This window comes from Orbicella faveolata, unplaced genomic scaffold (genome assembly GCF_042242905.1).
Source record: "Orbicella faveolata isolate gen_17 unplaced genomic scaffold, um_ofav_v1 contig_25, whole genome shotgun sequence".
Lineage (NCBI taxonomy): Eukaryota > Metazoa > Cnidaria > Anthozoa > Scleractinia > Merulinidae > Orbicella > Orbicella faveolata.
Window position 1 is genome coordinate 23,585,001 of NW_028301553.1, and position 21,024 is coordinate 23,606,024.

Consider the following 21,024-nt stretch of genomic DNA (forward strand, 5'->3'; position numbering starts at 1 on the left):
GTCTGCAAGTACTATCAATACGACTAAATCAAAAGTCAAAATATGCTTATTTTGATACGTTAGTCACGACTCTCAAAAAGGATTAAGTTGACTATTTACATATTATTGGTCTTATCAGTCTTAGTGAACATCCTAAGGGTGATCTGTAATAAATTATGTTCTTTTTGGTAAGGGTGTCTTGGAAGGGGAATGATAGACAAATGTTACCCCGGCAGATACCGTAGAGAATACAAAGGTGTTTTATTTTCAGCAACATTATACGGGTCCTCTAAGTTTGACATATCAAGCTATCTTACCTGGTGCTAGTCCATGGAGTTCCGCAGAAGGCTTACTGGATTTATTCTTCTTTTCTGGCGTGGCATAAATTACCGTTGGATCAAGGAGCCCTCTGATTGAGCCACTGGTAGCCTGTGAGGGTTTTGGTCTGCGGCCTGCATATCTTCCCTTACCAGGCTCTGTAAGGTTTCCATTTGTTTCAGACTGAAGCATGGCTTGCTCAAAAGATGGTGGTTCTTGAGGCAGGGGTAGTGTGTTCAAGTCTCTCTGTGGTCCTCTAACGAGGTATGACGAATTTGCAACGACCTCTCCCGTGCTCTGTGCAGTAGGCTTGTTGCTTGAGACACGTGACCCTGGCTTAAGTAGCATTTCAGGCTGAGGTCGGACAGAATCTAACAGGGAAAATACAATCAGATTAAGCGCAAATCGAATTCTAATAGTCTATGTACAAGTACAAACGATTTTAAGATAACTGACATAATGCTTGTGCGCTCACTGGTCGAGAACTATGGTCAATGATGGCATGGCCATAAAAGAGGACTGTCCTGTGACGCAATGTAAGATAACTTTGAATTTGAAGAACTTGAGAAATTATCGTGACTTTCCCCATAAACTGATACCATCGAGTCTCATCGTGCAACGGAATGCCCTTAAACACTTATGGTTATGGTTAGACCATTTCTATAGGGTCTGTAGGAGTGTGGACCATGGACAAATGCGGTCGGTTGGTCTAATCGTAGACAAGAAGTGATAACATTAGGCACCATCTTTGATTGGGATTCAGGTGCAAACAGCACATCTCCCTACCTTCTGACGAGTAACCATAGTTAACATTGGCATTCTTCGTTTTCTTGCTATCGCCAATCGATTTCAGAGAATGTGTGGATGCAGCTAAAATGAAGGGATCATCTTCGACAGACTCCATGCCATAGCTTCGCCTATCCGTCGAACGGGACGCACTTGGGCCACCTACGACATAACTGAACAATAACAAAAAGAGCAATTAGTCACAATAGTAGAGAAAAGACTTGCGAGTACCCTGCAATATTAGCCAGCTCGATAATAATACCAAGTTTTCCCTCATTTTACTACAGTTTAACTGAAGTTGAATTTGTTCAGACACGATCGCTTCTCGCCCTTATAATTTACTCAGTCGAGGTTTCTTCAATTTGGTATTCCGTTTGGCCATTGATTGCCACCCTCCTTTGTAAAAATATAGTTAAAACATTTGGTATAAATCGTTCACTGAATCTCCTTTGGCTAAAATTTATTGCCAGTGACCTTGAGTTTCTAAGTGCAAGCTACCAAGTACTTTATTCTCGCAGAAATATCGCACAATGCCTTCAAATCACTAATTGCTGCAGATTTCTCTACTGAACATATTGAGCAGCAAAATTGGACAAAGGTGCTACCCTGGCTTACAGGTCTCCATAACCGTAGTTAGGGTCATTCTGCAAAGATTCGAGACCCTCTATGACCAGACGAATGTGTAAAGAAGTGGCCTAAGGACGCTTGTGTCCAGTCACAACAAATGCAAACATCGAAACTAGCCAGTCACAACTGCAAAAATCATGTCGTACAAAGCGTCGAATAACTGGAGTAAATAACAATTGTTAGCATTGTTCACCTTGACGTTGGCGACATTTTAACACCGTCAGCTTAAAGAAAAGAGAAAAACAAATGAAATAAAGGATCAGTGTCATTGATTGTTTCTATTCCCCATAAGATTAAACGACAATTAAATTGTTTCTGAATTTAATGTTCGAGTTTTCATGCGATTGAATTGTTCTCTCCATCATTTCGTACAGGTTTTCATCAATGTAGACCTTACTTAGGTGTAATCTTTGAAAGAAAATAAAAAAGCCAGCAATACCCTAGCTGTAGTGCATTATAAAGAAAACATGAAGACTAAAGGCAGGTTTGGGTACGGTTGGTTTTCACTAGCGCACAAGCAGGAACGAGAGCTGAACGAGAAGCGTCACGAATGACTGGGAGTTTAGATACCAGCTCCATCTCGTCAAAGAAACATGTGGCTCTAGGGACAAGAATAGACATGAGCCCTCCTCAATTGTTAAACAATATGGCGGAGTCCGTCTTGTGGTTTGCAATATCTTGGCACAAGTCTCGGTCAAAGTGAGTTATGATTGGTCGACGACCTTGTGTCTATGCTTATGCTTCTGTCGCTTGCATTTAGGACGTTTAGCACCCGCGTCCTCACTGCGACATAACCACGGCACAAGCCGAAGAAAACCAAGGCAATTGACTCAGTCATTGTTTTCGTTTTGGATTTTTTTTTTTTTTCGGAGGAAAGTAAAACACTGGTAAATACCTAGGAAGAGAAATTAACCATGGACATTGCCTCAGTCATATTTTTTTTTATTGGCTACGGCCCTGGCTTGCGCTTATGCTTATGTTCTGGTGTTTTTACTTACTTATGCTTTTGATTATGCACTCGTGAAAACCAGGTTTAATAATAAAACAAAGAGCTGATATGTGGAACTGTTGCCTAATTTCCTCATTTTATCCATTGAAATTCTTACTCCTCCTCAGAAACTTTCATTATTTACTTCATCGCTCAACCTTGTTTCGTGTCTCTGTTAATTAGGAAAGGCTTCACCGTTGTTTAGTCATAAAGTTCCCATAAATAAGACCTTTCAAATGACCTGTTTGCTACGAAATACCTTTCGCTGACCCAATGGATTGATTATATAAATGGAAGCCATATGGCAACTTCAACGACTTCAACGACTTCAACGACCAGGCTTCACCATTGTTTAGTCATAAAGTTCCCATAAATAAGACGTTTCAAAAGACCCGTTTGCTACGAAATACATGTACCTCTCGCTGACGCCATGGATTGATTATATAAATGGAAGCCATGTGGTAACTTCAACGACTTCAACAACCAGTACCTAGTCTACCTAGTCCTGTTGCCTGCAGCGGCAGAATAAGAGGTTGACGCCAGGAATCGAAACAATGCCTTAAAACTATACAAATGAGGCTCAGAGCTTGCAGTAGCTACCCCAAACCTATACAGAGTCGATGTGTAGTTACGTTGTGGCACACACTACATTATTGTAACAGATAATGATCGATTCTTCAGCTATTGAAACACTGATATGGATAGTTTTGTTGGGATTTCCTTACCTCCATCAGTCTTCTTGCGAATCGTGAACCAATAAATTAGAAAAATAAGAGTGACAATAACAAGTACACCAGCAACGCTGGCGATAACAGCAATCATCCAGTCCTCAAGGGTTTTGTCGTCATCATTCTGGTCTGGGATAGCAGTGGGAGTAACAATAACTAAAAAAAAAAGAAGCAAACAAGCAAGCATAGTAAAAGTGAGAGTCATGTAAAACAAGACATTTCTATATCTCCACCACAAAAACCATTCTAGATTCGTCGTCATTCTTGTCTGGGATGGGAGTAGGAATAGCAATTACTTAAAAGCAAGGAAGCAAACTTGTAAACGCAGTAAATGTGGAAGTCATGTTAAAGAAAACATTTATACATGTGAACCACAAAAACCATTCTAGATCGCGTCCAGTCACGGATTCACCGTAGGAGTTATCGAGGATCGTTTGTAACAAATACTGCTTTTACCCATACCCCATACCCAAACCCATGGCTTGATTATGGTTATCATGGCTAACGGTATTGCTCGTGGGCGGGTACGCGCAACGACGACAACGATGCAGTCGCGCAAAATGGCGACCATACTCCAGCTAACAGGTTAACAGACATGCAGCCTTGGTTTATAGCGTCCTTCTTTGATATTGGACATCCATGTTATCATCAATTGACACCTATCAAATCAAAGTATCCGCTGACGAGTATCACGTGACCATATTGCGGGCTCAGGTTTAGAGCTCATCGAGGTCACGTCACGCGGGCTCATGTCAGTTTAACTTGTTTTAAACAGGGCCCGGTCGTTCGGAAGCGGGTTAACGCTAACCCAAGATTAAAAATTAACTAAAGAATAATCTTTCACTTCTTTTGTTTTGCGTATTTTGAGATTATTCAAACTCAAAACAGAAGGCCAAACATTATCCAGAAAACCTCATTGCAAAGTTACAAAACTCAAATCAAAATTCTCGCTTATCCTGGTTTAGCTTGATCAGACTTTGAACAACCCTTCCCAGCAGCTCCGCTTTTAGGCTAGATCTGTATATTAATCTGCGAACAGATCAGCATGTTTCCCATCAGCCTGTTCAGGCGTGCACTGACATTCTAAGAGCAATAAACGAGGAAATCTCAGACTCTAGTCCACTGTATTGTTTATGTGTTATGACGACATGCCATAATCATAAAAACCCCGACTTCATTATTGCGTGCTCTTCTGTCTCCAAGAAAGCTTGGACTCACTTTCAGAACTGGTAGATGCAGTTGCGCCTGTTTGAGGTCGCATGCCTACTATGGACGAGGCATTCACGTCAAGATCTCCAAGCTTTCCATCTTTTGCAGCGTCTTGAAGTGTCCTAAGTACATCGCTCTCTTTAACAGTAGAATTGAACTTCAGGGCGAGATCAACAATCACACTTCCACACCTTGGAGGACACACACGAGAAAAACGTCAAAGAAAAGTTTGAAACTAAATTTACAGTCAACTGTACAATAATAGCTAGTTATCAATCTGAGTGAACAGTCTGCATACCTGACATCTAAAAGTATCGAGTTTTGATAATTAATTTCACTCGTAAAGATCCCGTCAATCTAAGATAAAAGATATAAAAGCGATTATTTCATACATTTTTAACTCTCTATTTTCATTAGCATTTAAATGCATGTGTATGAGATTGAACAAGCTTGAACAAGCTGCTGTCAGACACTATTGGTACATATAACATATTCATGTAAGACCTCTGTAACTTACTTAGTTATTTCCCTGCTGAGGCAAAAACCACTATTTGGTGGGCTCGTAAACATTTACCGCTTTCATTTAAAAAGCAATTGGCAAGACTAGGTTCTGAAGACCAGAAAATTAACTTTGCTTACGACCCGTATTATCGACCCGCAATAAAAGGTAAATTTATCAAGAAAAATTCAAATCTACAATTACGTACATATCCATTAGCAAGTACATGTTAGCATGTGAAGTCAAAAGCTGTGACATTACCGTCTCCTGTAGTTTACTCCATAACGAGCCTGACTGGCTGAATTGTCCATCAGTACAACTTTCACTTGTGATGACCAGTGTCACATTAATCACAGTGCTTGCCACGACTGGTTAGAGAAACAGATCAAAGAACGAAAATGTTAATGCTCTCGTTTGCTTGCCATGGTTTTTAGTTGAATTATTTATATTGATGATTTTCGTAAGTCAACGTACGATTTCAAACCAGAATAAAAGATCTCAATGAATCAATGAATCTCACTCTAAGTAGAGCAACGGATGCTTTTTACACAAATGTAAATAACTGAATCCATATGATCTTAGACGTGGAAAACAACACATGGAAACGTCAATCCTTTGACCTACAATACATCAGAACGATCCCATAGTTTGGCCAGTCAGCAATACAAGGCTATGGACATGGATATGTCAAAATAATACATCCAAGAAGAGAATGAAAAATTAAAATTAAGGGACCGTTCATTTTTTATGAGGGAGGGGGGGCTGGTGGGATTTGGGAAGCACCATTTAAAAATCGCATGACCCCCCCTCAGCTTACCAATTTTTTCACATGGCCCCCCCTTATAGCGGTCATTTTTTGGGATGACCCCCCCCCCCAAAAAAAAATTGAACAAACAATATTTAGATTTCAACTTTTTTAATATTTCTCTATTATCCCCCTACTTCACGTTATTGTGCTCACTATGAAGACAATATTTACAATCCCTATACTACAGAGAGCTGTTGTTTAAAAAACAAATCAAAAGAAAGAGAAGTCAATTTCGGATCTCCTAGTTATGGCTCGCCCTGAGCGTGTGGCATTTGGCCTCTCATTGGTATCTTCCTCATCTGAATTGATGAATGCAAAAATGACATCACTTGAGTCATCTTCTCCCCTAGAGTCAATGGCATCACTGTCATACTCATCATTGTCACTTTCATCCTTTTCACTGCTGTCAGCACTTACCCTGTTGTCATTTTGTGTCAATGTCCTGGCATTTCTCAGTGTTGGTTGGCCAGCTCTGAGAGGACTCTTCTGCCGCAAGCATGAATGTCTTACAATTGCCTTTACTTTCTCACTCTTGCTGCTTTTCAAATGCTGCTTCAGCCCGTGGTGGTTCAAGTACTTGTTTTGTTCTGGAACACGTTGCTTTTTAAGCTTGGTTAGATCTTCGCACAACTCAGTCCAAGGATAATCCTCATATGATTTATCTTTTGCGTCCCTACTTAACTTTGCCTTTTCTTCTGCTCTCCTTTTCCTTTTAAATTCCAGCACTTCAAGATGCTGAAGATAATCCACCTCAAACTTTGATTTGACAATAAACATATCTGCAAATAGAACAACGCTCTCTGGGTCAGATAAAACCAGCCTGCCACCTCCATGCTCTTTCTTCGCTTGGACCCTTGGCTGCCAGTCATCTGGATCACGCCCTTCTTTTGGGGTCTTCTGGTAGGAGAGGTAGTGGTATTCCGGTAGGCAGGAATGGTCAGGAACTGGTTTAGGATATCTTTCTATGGGTGATCCAGTCCATTCACAACAAAAAGAACAAATTTCTCCTACCTTTTCTTGACAGGACAACTTTAGAAACTCTCTGTAGTTCTCCCCCTCCTCATAGTGCTCATTCATAAACTTCTCAATCTTACGGAAGTAACAGTAACCTGGAACAGAGTCTTTCCTTGCTCCTGCATTGTGATACTGAACCAAGTACGAAGTGTTGTGAAAAAACTGGAAATCTGTTGATGTGTTGTGTGAAACACATTGTTACATTTAATTTACAGATGTCTTTATTTGGAAGGTTTTTACCTCTACTCTAGTGATAGGCATGTATAAATGTTGCCCTGTCCAGGTAAAACAAAAACTTACGAGTGTTTTCAAATCTTGCAAATAGTGGATTACTTTTTATAAATTTTAGCATACTTGTTGTGGTTTAAATTTATCTATGGTTTAAAATTTCTTAATTTTCAAGGTAAAATGGGGTTGACTAGCCTACACGACTTTTACGGTTCGTGACATTTGTACATTTACCGTTCTCTGTTCGGTCACTCGACCTTTCTTGTCGCTTCACTCGTGTTCATGAAGGGCACTTCATGTTGTGTAATAAGGAGGAATTGAGTGGAGTTGAGCCGTTAGATCGTGCTATGGCAAATTTTTACAGGTCATAGGTCTGCATGGTTTCCGCTGTTATCTGCATGTCGACTCGTTGAGTTTGACACCTCTGTAATTTGCCATGTGTTTATGCATTGTTTAGGCTCATTTCTATTGCAAGATATGCTTTTAAATCTCCATGAATTTGCTTTTGAGGGACAAAATATGAAATTTACCGTGAACATGTTGCTTACTTGCATTCTATATTGTGACGCCCGGCCCGGCTGTGATTAGAACTGTTTGCAAGCACAGTAGGTAGATCGTTATCACGGATATCATATTTGTTCTCCTACGATTTCCTTCGGAGACGCCGTAGCTTTACTTTGAGAAAGCTATACGTTTGTCTAGAGACATTCCTATGTTTCTTGCAGCTATCTGATCGAGCTTGTGTTTCTCTTGCTCGATGTATAGGTTTATTCCTCCTTTTTATTTCCTCCTCTTTTGCAAACCCCGTCTTTAAAATGGGGTTGATGCTATACGTTGAGTGCGTATTTTTGCTTTAAGCTCCTTGACGTTAGTTGAGTGCTGCTATGTCTTGCACGATGTAGAACGGGGCACGTCCATAATAATCATGAAAGAGGCTCATTCCAAAATGCGCAATAATGGCGAAAGCGACGAGTCGTTTAAGAAAAGGTTTACAGCTGAACGATCCAGGCAGTTTGACATCTTACAAGCAAAAGAAGCAATCTTTCTAAGTGCGGATGGCTGTTCAGAAAGGGTGAGTGAGTTTTCCATGCCAGGGTACCAGTTGAAGCCCAGTGATGGAAGAAAACTGAACTTCTCCATCAAAGAACACAGAGCAATAGTGGAAAAGTTGAATGCCACGATTCCACACTCTTTCAGTCCAATGGGCTTGCTTTAAAGCAGGGCGAAGAATTTGCCCACAGTTTTAATGTAAAACAGATCAAATTTATAGAAGCTAAGTTGACGAAGGTCACGCAGGACATGGAAGCACTAGAAAATAAGAAGAGCAATTATAACAGCATATTCAAGGGCATACTCAAACAGCACATCAACAAAAGGAGAAGGAAAAAAGAAAACCGCAGAAAGTCAAATGAAAGAAAGGGGAAGCGGACTGAAAACAACGTCCAACGAGTTTATGGAATCTGCGTTGGAAACCCGCTAGGAAATAATCTTCCACAATGCCTTGTGTACCCTCCTAGAACGGCCGTCCCGGAAGAGTGTATTGAAGTTGAGCATGTTGCCACGTCGTTATTTAGAAGAGATGGGCCATACATCGCACAGCTCTTGGAAGGGAATTATTTCACCAATGCTGCAAGAAGCAGAATCACCACCAACCTTGAGCAGGAAGTCAGAGATTATGTTTACACCTTCATGTACCCTGAAGAGTACACTCTGACGGAAAGCATTGCTGCTTCTTGCAGCATTGGTGAAAGAGACTCCCATAGCAGCACAAGCGGCGACGAAGAACTCGACGACAGCGAAGATGAAGATGAGTGCCAGTGAAAGTTGCATTCGAAAATAACAGTGTTAAATACTTCTTTTCAGTAGCTACAAATGCTTTTTGTCGCCAAACGTTTTTTTAAAGCAAATGGAAAGTTTATAATAAATTTGTATCCTGCCTTCTATGTTTATTCTATAGCAATTTTTTTGATATTCAAACATCATGCCATTTTAAAGTTTTACTAAAATATTTCACGTGACCCCCCCTTTTTCCCTTATTTTTTTGGGATGGCCCCCCCTCGAAAGCCATTTTTTTTCGCATGGCCCCCCCCCAAATCCCACCAGCCCCCCCTACCTTATAAAAAATGAACGGTCCCTAAGGTAAATTAATTAAATCAAGCTACACGCTCGTCTGGTAGCTTATGCAGAAGATTGATAAACGAAAATGCTGTCAGAAATCTCCTAATACGGCCTGTTTGCACAGAGTGGCTGAAGCCTAAGTGTACCATGTCGAGCATAATCAGGTCGATTTAGACCGCATGTGACGAATGTTAGCTACACAAACACCTGCTTGCGACAGAAAAAGCTTCTCAGGGGCAATCAAAGCTACTGTCTTGAATGGTAAGAAAAATGTCAAAATGTCGTGGGATTGATCTTAAAGGTGTTCTTAAACCCTGCAACACACGTAGCGTTCGACACTGGGCATGATTGGGTATATTACAAAGTTACGCCGTCTAAATCGGCCCGAGAGATTTTTATACAGCTATAATTAATAAACCTCGCTACCTAACCATGGACAATAATGATCGACAACAGATACTAACTGATGTCAAGCTGTTGTCGCCATATATAAAAGATATATGCTACTCCTGACATTCAACTTATCCCTTGACTATAAAGGGAAAACTCTGAACTTTGTTCGAAGTCTCCACAACCTTGGCAGCCGGGCCTTTGGCTAACGGTCCTGCATGTATATATCTCATAACACATAAATTACCAGGTATCAGCTTACCAAGGCTGGTATTTCTTGTATCACTGCCCAAACTATTTGTCACGTTGCAAGTATAGACAATGTCACTCAGCACTTCTGAGATGTGTAGCGTGCTTTCATGGCACACACTTTGCTGTGGATCACATGGTGTCCAAGAATAAGCCGGTTCTGGATTTCCCTCTGCTCTACACTGAAGAGATACACTTTGCTGTGCTGGAACTTCATGTTCACTTGCAAGTTTAATAATCTTGGCAGGATCTGTCAAAAAAAGTAGTATTAAAACTACGAAAACTGATACCCAGCAAAAAATTCTCTCATAATGTCTTCAATCCATCCAATTTGCATTACATACATTTATTAATCTCCAGGTTGCTAGCACGGCTTGAAGTCAAGTGTCAGTGGCCAATAATATTCCTCGACACACAACCAATTATCCTTGGTAGACTAGTGTTGTTTACCTCCCTTCCCCTCCCCCCCCCAGAAAAAAACAGATGTCCTTCGCTGCAATGCTTAAAACCAAAGATAACGTCTTCATCACTGAACTAACTACATAACCAACTACAGCAAATTTGTTCTTCACAAATAAAGAAAGCAACCTTTGGAAGAAGCATTTGGTCGATTTCTAACACCTGGAAGACCTAGTCAGGACCTCACTTTTGTCGCCGAGCGAGGTTGCAGATTCATAAATAGACTTTCAGAAAGAATAGAACATGACATTTAAGCATCCGGGCAGGAGCGGATAAATGAATTTTCAAGAGGGGGTGGCTGGTATCTTGAAGTTGCAGAATCAATGGGGCATGCCCCCAAAATGTGGCAATTTGAGAATTGGAACCTAATTATTGAAAGCTGTTACACAAGAAATACTAGCAATGTCACAAAGTAAAAATTACCATGAGGTTCATGTCCAGAGTGTTTGCCTTTATTTCTTCCATAATTGTCAATATTGTTTTTAATTTTTCTTTCCTTTCCAAAGAGGGGGTGGCTAGCCACCCACTCCCCCCCCCCCCCTCCCCTCGCCCTTGCTGGACTTCAATAAACCTCAGAGGTGTTGTGTTTACTTGCCTTCAACCTCGTCCCCGTCCAGCTACACCTAATATCTGCCCCTACGGACTCTTAATCAAAGAAAAAGGTATATTCACTTACATATGACATTCACTTTGACTTTGTGGCTAACTGGATTTCCAAACCCATTGTCAGCTGTGCAGCGGTATGTCCCAGAGTTACTTCTACTGATGTTTGGGAAGTCCCACGTTTGACCCTGGTGCAGTATTTCACTACTGCTACCATCCTCCAACACTCTGATCCAGGTGACGTTTGGTGTTGGTTCACCAGTTGCTTCACACAATAACTGCATGTTCGAGTCTTCAAGAACAGTCTGGTCACGACTTACATTAGTAAGGTTTGCTGCAACTGAAAAGAACATGCGTTTATTAATTTTCGTGGCTTTGATTGGTCTCCGTTTAAGTTTAATCGTAGCATAAGTTCCAGCCCAAGTTTTGGTCGATTCACGAGTCAAGGTCGAGTCAAATAATATTTATTTCACTTTTTCTTTTTTTATACAAAATCGTTTGACGATAATTGTTAAAAAAGTTGTCAGTCAGGTTTCACAGGAAACAGTTTTCCACCACAAGCAACTGCAAACGCGATCACGAAACCAAGATTTTGTTGTGCAATTGAAAACAATATAGCCGCAGAGAGAATGGCTTGGAATCTATCATGCCCTATAGATGCAACAAGGTGGCTCTCGAATGCCGCGTAATGCTATTGTTATACTCTATGTCAATTTTCACTGTGTGTCGTTGAAGAAGACCCTATGCCTTAGCCTTGTGTAATTGACGAAAATAAATGGATGTTGATGATTGTTTCAGAAGAAGCTGAAATCCCGCTTTTCTCGTACCCATAGTACATCAGTTTGACAAAGAAATTACAACTAAAAGACCACATGAGGCCAAAAACACATACGTTTAACCTGACTCGAACTTGACCCTGTCTCGCGGTACGATTAAACTCGTCCCTGTTTGCATTACTAGACAATGGCCTTTGCCAGCAGTGACATTGACAATGAGGTTGGTGGCTCCATCGTAAGATAGCTATACCGTGTACAAACACAACACAAAGAAATTGTCATTGGTCTATAACGACGGCAGCAGTGAATATAATGTCTACTTCAACATGGTCCATGTACTCTTTCACTAGGTCCACGTACGGTTTCCCAGGTAAGCGGGGGAAAAACGGAAGAAAACGAAGTTCTCGAAACAATCAAATATTTCTGAAGCTACTTACACTGCACTGATATCTCTATTATGCTTGTCAGCCCACCAAGCTTGTTATTGTTTAAAGTTTCAACCTTAAACTTGTATCTTCCACTGTCTGATCTAAGCGCTGTAAGAATAGTCATCGACGCTTTGGTATCCCCTATATGGATTCTGATTCGGTCTTGATAAGCGGGTTCCACATAGAGGTCACCCTGCCCGGATTTGTTTGCAATGCGCTTTTCTTCGCCATCACGGAGATCAAAGAATATAGCGTCTCGAAATGAAGGCGACACGCCAAGTGTGTAGCTATACCTCCACTGCAGAGTGATATTGTTCCCTTCCTGAACAGTTGACAGGTTTAATGGTGTTTGATCCCAGTGCATTTGAAGTTCTTAAAACGTCAAAATGAAAAATAAAACAAGATATGTAAGTTGACATCACTGCTAAACAAACATTAACATTCACTACAAAACTTTTTTGCATGCACTGGGAACTAAATCAGTGCCATCTACCATAGCCCCTTTAATAAACTAATAAATAAATATCTTAATTAACCACTACCCCATAGGGGCTTTCAGAGCCAATGGAAACAAAAAAGGAAACAAATAATGTAACTAAAGATATAACATGGTTAAAAATCCCAACAGGTAGGAGGCAGACCTCTTGGCTGTTTACAAGGGTGACCGAGGAGTTAAACTCGGGACAACAAAGAACTAGTGGAAACAGGATTTGAACCCGCGACCTCGGGATTCCAAGAGTGGCACCACACGCTGCCGCGCTGCCCCCTTTTCTGCTTAACTATATTGAAATACGGTTCCATTTTAGAAAAAAAAAGGAACGTATTTTGCTACGTCGCTTGTACTAGAAGTACACATACACATACACATCGACTTCAACTTCAGCTCAACCGTCACTGGCCGTCGATAAAACCAGGAACATGGAACATTCTGGAACATCCCGGAACATCGAATAACTATGATAATTATGAGAAAAATATGTAAAACTAGATTTTCGAAAATATAATAAACAAAAATAAACTGGTATCAGCTTGGAAAATATATAAAAAAAACAAAACTAAAACATAACAAAACAAAAATAAGAGAGAAAAATGAAAATGACTGTAATGAGTGAAGGCTCGCAACTTAGAAGACTAATCAGTCGTTCGCCATCAGTCTAATCACGTGACTGTGCCTTATTTCCAGATTTCGTTGTTCATAGAAAACCAAGGTGGTCACGCGTTAGAACTCTTTAATCAGACCGAAAAATATGGGTACACGTGTTGTCACAAGTGTTGACGATCTGAAATTGAATTCTAAGTGTCGCCAACAGTTCAAGTGCCTTTCCTGGAAAATGTTTTCTCCAGTTAAAGTTAATACTTAATTAATTAAAAACACTTTTCGCTAGTTCAATTTCACATGCAGATCGCTATCGGACATTCGATCAAACTTAGTTTTTTTATCGAACCATGCGAACGCCACCAAAGTAGACCAAACATGCGAAGTACGCGCGTGAAAGCACTGCTCTAATCTTTGATTACTCGGGCGAGTCTGCACTTGGTGGGCGATACTGCCAAGCGTTCCTGGCGGAGAGCGCGAAACTGGGAATGATAAAATTACAACACGAAGACGGAACAGAGACAACTTACTTACTTACAACTGACTTAAAACAAGCAACTGCATGACGCTCCTACGAACACCTCAGATATTGAAGAAATCAGGGATCAACAAAGGAAACGCAATGAATAGCCTGGCATTCATCGTCCGAATCGTCCATGTTTGTGCTCAAAAACAGAGTGCAGTAAAGACACGTGACGCAGTTGGCGGGAAAGAAGAGGAGCCTACACTCATTTTGGTCTGTTGAAGGAATACCCAACGCTCCCTACCTCTCCCCTACCGACTCCCGTACCCCCAAAATATCTTTTCGTATTTCGAACTGATACCAGTTTATTATTGTCTATTTTATTTTCGAAATAAAACAGACAGAGTGACACAGTTCTTACCTGTCAACTTGACACGAACATTGTATCGCCATGTGCTCGACGTCGTAAGTTTGCATTGGAAGGTAGCTTCTTCTCTTTCAGTTGCTCTGTTTATTATCAAGGTGGCCACTTCACTTGTGCTGATATTAAAACGTGCTCCGAAATTATTGAGTATTGTCGTGGTCTCACTGCCATCACTATGATGGAATTTTAAGCCAATATCGATAGCAGTTTCAGAGCCGTCTTCAAAAATGGAAAATGTAGTAATTTGCAGTTTTGGGCCGGGGGACAGTATGTAATTCCATTTCAGATGCACTTGTGTACTTCTATTGAATAGCAAAATGTCAACTGTTCTAATGTCAGTTGGGTCTGTCTGATTCCAGGCTGGCGGAGGAGCTGTCCATGTTACAGAAGTTTCTGCAAGATTGTCATGTCACAAATTTACATTGACCACTTCTAAACACACCATCGGTTTTTACTGTAATAATGCTACTATCGTAAACACTCGCTTCTTATTGGTTGGAAGCGGATCAATTTATCCCCAATTGTATCGATAGCTGAACAATTAAATTTTAGTTGCATTGGTCTCATTTGAACAATCAGCTCTTGATAACTTGAATGAAAGCGAACATGTCCCTGTTACTAAAAGAAAATAGGCTTTTTTCTCAAATCAATTAGGGATTTATTGTACTGGTGAACAGATATGACTTTTTCTAGTTCTCACAAATAGAAATTAGAAGTCAGAACTGTTCACAAGTACAATTAATCCCTAATTGTTTCGAGAAAAAAAGACCGTTTTAACAATTAGCCGAATACATGTAGCTCAAATCAACGCTTACAAGTTTGATTACCAGCTACTATCGGTTGTAATAGTCAAATATGCCTTCATAATCCGTGTAGTTGTAATAATATGGCAAAATTCATCCTAAACCCATTTGAACATTGCTTTGCATTTGCGAAAACCAGGCAGTTTCATAGCTTCGAAAAAGGTAATTTAAAACATCTCAAAAAGAGCTAGCTGTGTTGAGAATCACAGACACGACAAACGAATTATGACATCGGCTTCGTAAACTGAGGCATTTTGCAATCGTTTGGTACGGCAATGAGATTAACAACGGCTACAAGCTGTTCACTAAATTCATGATATCAAAAGACCTGACGGGTGCGCAACAGCGTCAACATTTTCGTTGTTGCCATGGGAATCCAATGGCAAATAAGTTTCTTAATAAAATTAAATTCTGAACTATTTATGAATACCAAATTTAATGAATGTTACCTTGCTGCGCAACTTGGCGGAGAAAAATTATAGATAAATGTATGGAAAATTAACGACGCGGCTAGACGCTTTCCAGCACAGCTACTTGTACATCCCTCAGATCTGATTATGCAAACCTTTGTCTAGTATCCAAGAGAGGTTTAAAGTTATTGACTGTGGGATTTCGATACAAACAAAGTCCTCTCTGTCGAGTGTCACCTTCTTATCAAGATCATCACGGTTTCCAAGACCATGATAGGGTCTACAATTGAGCGGTTTTCATTTGTTTTCAAGTGTCAAAAAGTAATTAGATTTTACACTTATACACGATTGGCTTAAAAGACCTCGCGCCACTTTTTCGTCCAATCAGTAGTAAAACCAAAATCGCACACGTTTTCCCGCGCTTTCCGTCAGCGACACGTAATTACTTGGAGTTTTGATTGGTTCACTGGGTTGACTGTGTCCTTTGTGATTGGCTAGCGTGATTACTTTGTTTTTGGTTTTAAGACACTCAATCCTCCGTAGGAAAAAAGATGGCGACTGGTTCATTTACCCATAATTCTTAGCGCACGAAAACTCTGACAACGTTCATAAAAACGTACAATAAAGTTTTAACATCTTCAAACCTAACACACACTATTTCGCAAGTACAGGGACAAAAAATTGCAAAAATACAGCTTTTCATGTACTTTATGGGCTGTGTAAGGTTCGCATGCTATTGTGGTAAAATGTACAGCCGCGATCTTTTTTTCCTAGGGAGAATTACAACCGCTCTAGAGGAATTGGGATTTACATATCTCAAGAATGGGAAATGTAGATGCTGGTCATTTTTATGACTCGTGACTCTCCGAATATTTGAGCGTCTAATGAGTTATGGAAGTTCGAAATTATGTGAAATTAAAATAGTTTGTGTTTGCACGGGGGTCAGGAAAAGGCTGCCACCTCCTGTGTAGCCTTTCGAAGGATTTTTAAGAAATGTCTTGTTTGGTTCGCTCTTTGTTCCGCTTAATTCGGGTCAGCGTGATTCTCTTGCAAAAAGTTTGCCAGGTTGTACATTTGCCTTTACAAATATTAAGTCTCGAGAACTCCATGCGTTTTAGCCTGCTGTGCAGACAGATTTCCACGTGACTGAACCACGAGAAGAAATAGTAGATGTCTGTACCCAGGCTACCACCCCTAAACTGTGTGTGAGTCCTCTCAAAAGATACATGTAAGTCTTGATTAGTTGATTTTGCAACGAATCACTCGCTAATTTCTGTGCGAAGGCGCTTGCATCGTTTTCAAACAGTCAACGAAATCAAAAGCGAGACTTCGTCAGGCGGTCAAATCTACAATTCAAACCAAGAATGGAACATACTCGCACCATCACTTCATTGGCTGAACGCAGAAATGACAGCCTCACCCCCACCCTCCACAAAAAGGAACAAACAATGCATCAAGGAAAAAGGAAACGGTACAATACGGCTTAGAAAAAGAACCAAGTGAGGCGATTTCACACCGAAAATCATCGAAGGTTTAAATTTTACCTATGCATATAATCAATACGTTCACGTCAATGTTTTGTTTGTGTGTCCTCTAATGATAATAAATTGGATCACTTGTTATGGACCCGCCGGCAAATTCGGCAAAGCAATAATTGATCGAGGAGACGCATTAAAAAACTGACGCCAAATTGATTTCACAACAATGGAAAATGTTCCACTCAAAAGGAGAGATTACGTCATCTGATAAAAATGTGAGAAAACTTGACTTTCATATGGTTGACAATTTGACGATTCTCGGGATCGCCCAGAGCACGATAATGCCTTTCAGATTTCATACGTAATACGAGACAGAAAATAACTCTCCGAAACAGTATTTTTAATGATCAATTAAAATTTAGTCCAGGAAAAAATATTCTACAAATTTGCTGAATCATTCCCGAATAGAGTCTATTTTTAAAAGCGATTTGAAGTTGAAAAGAAAAGAACTGATTATATATATTTTTCGCTTCGTAGCAAGTTACGATATGACGAGTTCAGCCGATTTCATTACAATGACTCTTGATTTAAGACTTGGAATGTTTATGTGTAAATTCTTGTTTAAAAACACATTCGCCGCTTAGCGCACTGATATTAAATGCAAAACAGTTTGGTTGAATTTACATACTAAAATGTCCGTGCGTGATATCGTCAAGCATGTGTCTTAGTTCCTGACGAAAGATAAAAAATATCCAATGAAAGTGCGAGAGAACTGTCACTTTATATACTTGTGCTCAAATTCTCAAAGACTCAAAACAATAGTAACACAACGAGGTTTGCTTTCGAGAGTCACGTAACAGTCAGCGTTTGTTCGATCGACAAGCCGATGACGCTATTGTTTTACTCACTCGCAGGTTGTGAATGTTTCCAACATATTCCGGTATCTTGTCGTTGTTAAATGAATCTATGAAGTCGTGGAAGAAATTTGATTATAGCTTGACTCCTTTAGAAATAAAATATTAACCTAAATCCTCTTTACTGATGTTCACACGAGACAAACAGCAGAGCAAATTTGACAGCTTATTTTCTTTATCTCTATATTTTGATTGTTGTGATTAAAACGTGCATTTGAGCAAGTGTAATTGCGTTTGACTCCAACGTTATAGTTTAACTTAAAGAAGCTGAAAAAAAGACTAATTCATCAAATAATCACAAACTCAAATGAAATCCAATATCTATCTAAACAACGCCATGAAAATATAACGATCCACGAAACATTGTTAACCGGTTTATGTTCAGTTTTACGCCAAAACAAAACCACATGCCCATGATGAGTCGTGCATACACACTTCTGTCACCTCTACCTCAAACGATATGAGTTCCAAGCCTCTCGTTTAAACATCTAAAAGCGAAAGCGGTTGCTCGTTCATGCATGTATTTACTTTCGTCTCGCGGAATAACGAACTTCGCTCACGATAAACAGACGGTCTTTAACACTTACAGATACTACCATCATGCGAAGTGCTAAGCTTGTGTAAGAAGATTTCGCTTACCAACAAACTGGAAGTTGGCAACCAGCAGAAGAAAGAAGCCGCTTGGACAGATGAAACCAGCCTTTCCAATCCCTAGATTAATTGTAAATGCAGCCATGTCGATAAACAAAGCATTACCGTGGCATCTCTGATGGCCTCTGATAACTCCGTCCTCAAGGGAAGTCCAACTAAATCTGCTTAGCTGCCAGGCCATTTAAACTACAGGTTGTTATGAATGCATGAGCGATTCCCGCCATTTCGGACATTTCGCAGGTAATTTAACCGGCTAAGAAACAAGCCCGTGTGAGTTAAGTATTTCAAACTTTGCGGTTACTGTATTAAAGCCCACTGATTTAGGTTTTAACCGAGTAATCGACGCAATTAAAATTGCATCGGTTACTCGGTCTGGCTTTCCGCACAAGACAACTAATATGACCCGGAGATGTAAAAGGAATATTTAGTCACACCTAAAGAGGATTAACGGGATTCGGAACAGGGTATCAGTTCAACCCTGTGTTCAATAATAGTTTTTTAGTCTGGGAGATGGGATGGGAGTTATCGAACTGCTAAAATCCCGCACAGGGAATTAAAAGAATCACTGTGTACAACAAACTTCTGGGAAAATTATTAGGGGCCTTAGAGGTTCGTAGAGCGCTCTCTCCTCCCTGTTGGTGATCACTAAAGGAACGAAATTATATTAAGAGAGTCTCAATGGGGTGGTGGCTTATACGACTACCGGTTGACATTTTGGCTTCTTTACGGTTAACGGTTAATTTGTTTTCCTTACGGTTAACAGAAATTAATAACCATTGTTTAAAAAAGTTAAAAATTTATTTTAATCACTGTAAAACATTTGAGGTCTCAGGACCATCGCCGGATGAAAAAGGTATAATTTAAAAGAATGGTAGACGGTTGTAGGTTACTACCAACTCTCCCAGCGTTTTCCTGTACTACCAAACCACAAGAAAATACACAAAAAAGTCTTGAAAAGGGATCTGGAGACTTTCACTTTCGTGGCTAACACTTTCTTTATGGTTAACATTTCTTTTTTCGGCTAATGGTTAAAATTCTCCAATTTTCATGCCTAACGGCTAAATTTTTGGGCCCGGTTTACGGCTAACAGCCAACCCCGTTGAGACCCTCTTATGACATGTGATGGTCGAAAGTATAAGCACTAGGTTTAATAATTCTTACTCGTTTTTGCTCTACGATCTAAAAGTCCCAGTTATCTTGTTGCTCCAATCGGGAATTTGAAGCTCGTTTTAGCTGTTGATGTATTCTGTAACTAAAAGCGAAGTCTGCCATCGGTCCAAAGATCTAAAGAGGCACACACGCCGCCCGAGTTCATTCCCTTTCCGCAGCAAATACTGACTTGGAGGACTGGTACACAGTGAAACCTCGCACTCCACCCCCTTCAAGCGTCTAGCATTTACGTCACTCCTCAGTGAATACGCGCCGATGTATTTGTCTTTAATTGTTGCTAATTAACTCTGAAGTTCCGGCCAAACGATCGCAACATGTCAACACAACATAGTCCCAACATTGTTGGCCCAGCATTTGCAAGCTCCGGCCAAACGTTCGCAACTTTTCAGCCCAACTAATCGCAGCAATGTTAGGCGCAACATGTTGCGCGCGTTTGGCCACCTTGTTGCGACACGTTGGGTATTGAAAATCGAACTATTGCGCATGCCCGGGTGTGACATTGTTGCACGAACCTGGCCAAACGACTACAACATCATGCAGCATCCACAAACGTTGCATGAAAAATTTGACCATTTTCAAATTTGAGTCAACAATACCCAACATGTCGCAACATGGTGGCCAGACGCGCCAAAAATGTTGCGATATGCTGCGTTGAAATGTTGCGATCGTGGTGTGAAGGCCTGGGAGAAAGCTGTACAGGAACTAGGCAAGGCACAATGCATTACAATACGTATCGCAGTAAAGCTAATGTGGGCCACCAGTATTGCACTTCAATAACGAAGTCAGTTGTATTCACTGCTACCCGTTCAGGTTTTGATTTTGTGAAGAGTTGACTGAAGGTTGTTGCCTGCGAGGGTATTTGTCCCTCACCCACCGAAGATCCCATCTTATCAGTGAGCAAACGATGCATGAAAGGTTAGCTCGGAAGAAAACACAAGAACTTTGTTGTGTAACGTATGGTGGAAGTGCAATTTTACCTAATTCGCCCCCACCCCCTTTAAAACAGTTGCTTTTCACTCTATAAGGCACCCTACCACGTACTAACCTCCCCACCACCCATCCCCCCCCCCCCCCTCCGCCCCAGAATTTGCATCAATCTTGAGTGTCCTACTCAGGGATAAGTACCCGGTATTTGCCTTAAATTGTGGCCAATATGAAAACCTTTATAACGCATTGCATTATGTATCACAAAAGGTTAATATCAGCACCAGCACTACACTGCAGTAACGAAGTCAGTTGCGATTGATACGCGTCCAGGGTTTGATTTTGTGAAGAGAATTGTTGACTGAGAAGATATCGATTTCTTTGCCATATGCGGCAGATTTCGATACCACCAGAGTAAATGAACAAAGGGTGGTAGGAGAAGCTTGGAAAGTAGAGTTCGAAAATAAAAACATCAAGAGCAACA

General features: G+C 40.5%; 1 protein-coding gene across 1 annotated transcript in view; it reads right to left on the reverse strand.

The window, feature by feature from the left end:
- The window catches only part of LOC110041530 (uncharacterized), a 20,309-nt gene extending 1,703 nt beyond the window's left edge, over window positions 1-18,606 (reverse strand). The window contains exons 1-12 of the mRNA XM_089294268.1: window positions 18,435-18,606; window positions 14,188-14,583; window positions 12,217-12,579; window positions 11,077-11,343; window positions 9,955-10,191; window positions 5,396-5,502; window positions 4,934-4,992; window positions 4,645-4,826; window positions 3,424-3,582; window positions 1,904-1,934; window positions 1,084-1,256; window positions 297-668 (exon numbers count right to left, since the gene is read on the reverse strand). Coding sequence (XP_089150394.1) covers window positions 297-668; window positions 1,084-1,256; window positions 1,904-1,934; window positions 3,424-3,582; window positions 4,645-4,826; window positions 4,934-4,992; window positions 5,396-5,502; window positions 9,955-10,191; window positions 11,077-11,343; window positions 12,217-12,579; window positions 14,188-14,583; window positions 18,435-18,531 — 2,443 coding nt within the window. The 5' untranslated portion in view covers window positions 18,532-18,606. The remainder of the gene's footprint in view (window positions 1-296; window positions 669-1,083; window positions 1,257-1,903; window positions 1,935-3,423; window positions 3,583-4,644; window positions 4,827-4,933; window positions 4,993-5,395; window positions 5,503-9,954; window positions 10,192-11,076; window positions 11,344-12,216; window positions 12,580-14,187; window positions 14,584-18,434) is intronic.
- Between the last annotated feature and the right edge of the window lie 2,418 nt (window positions 18,607-21,024).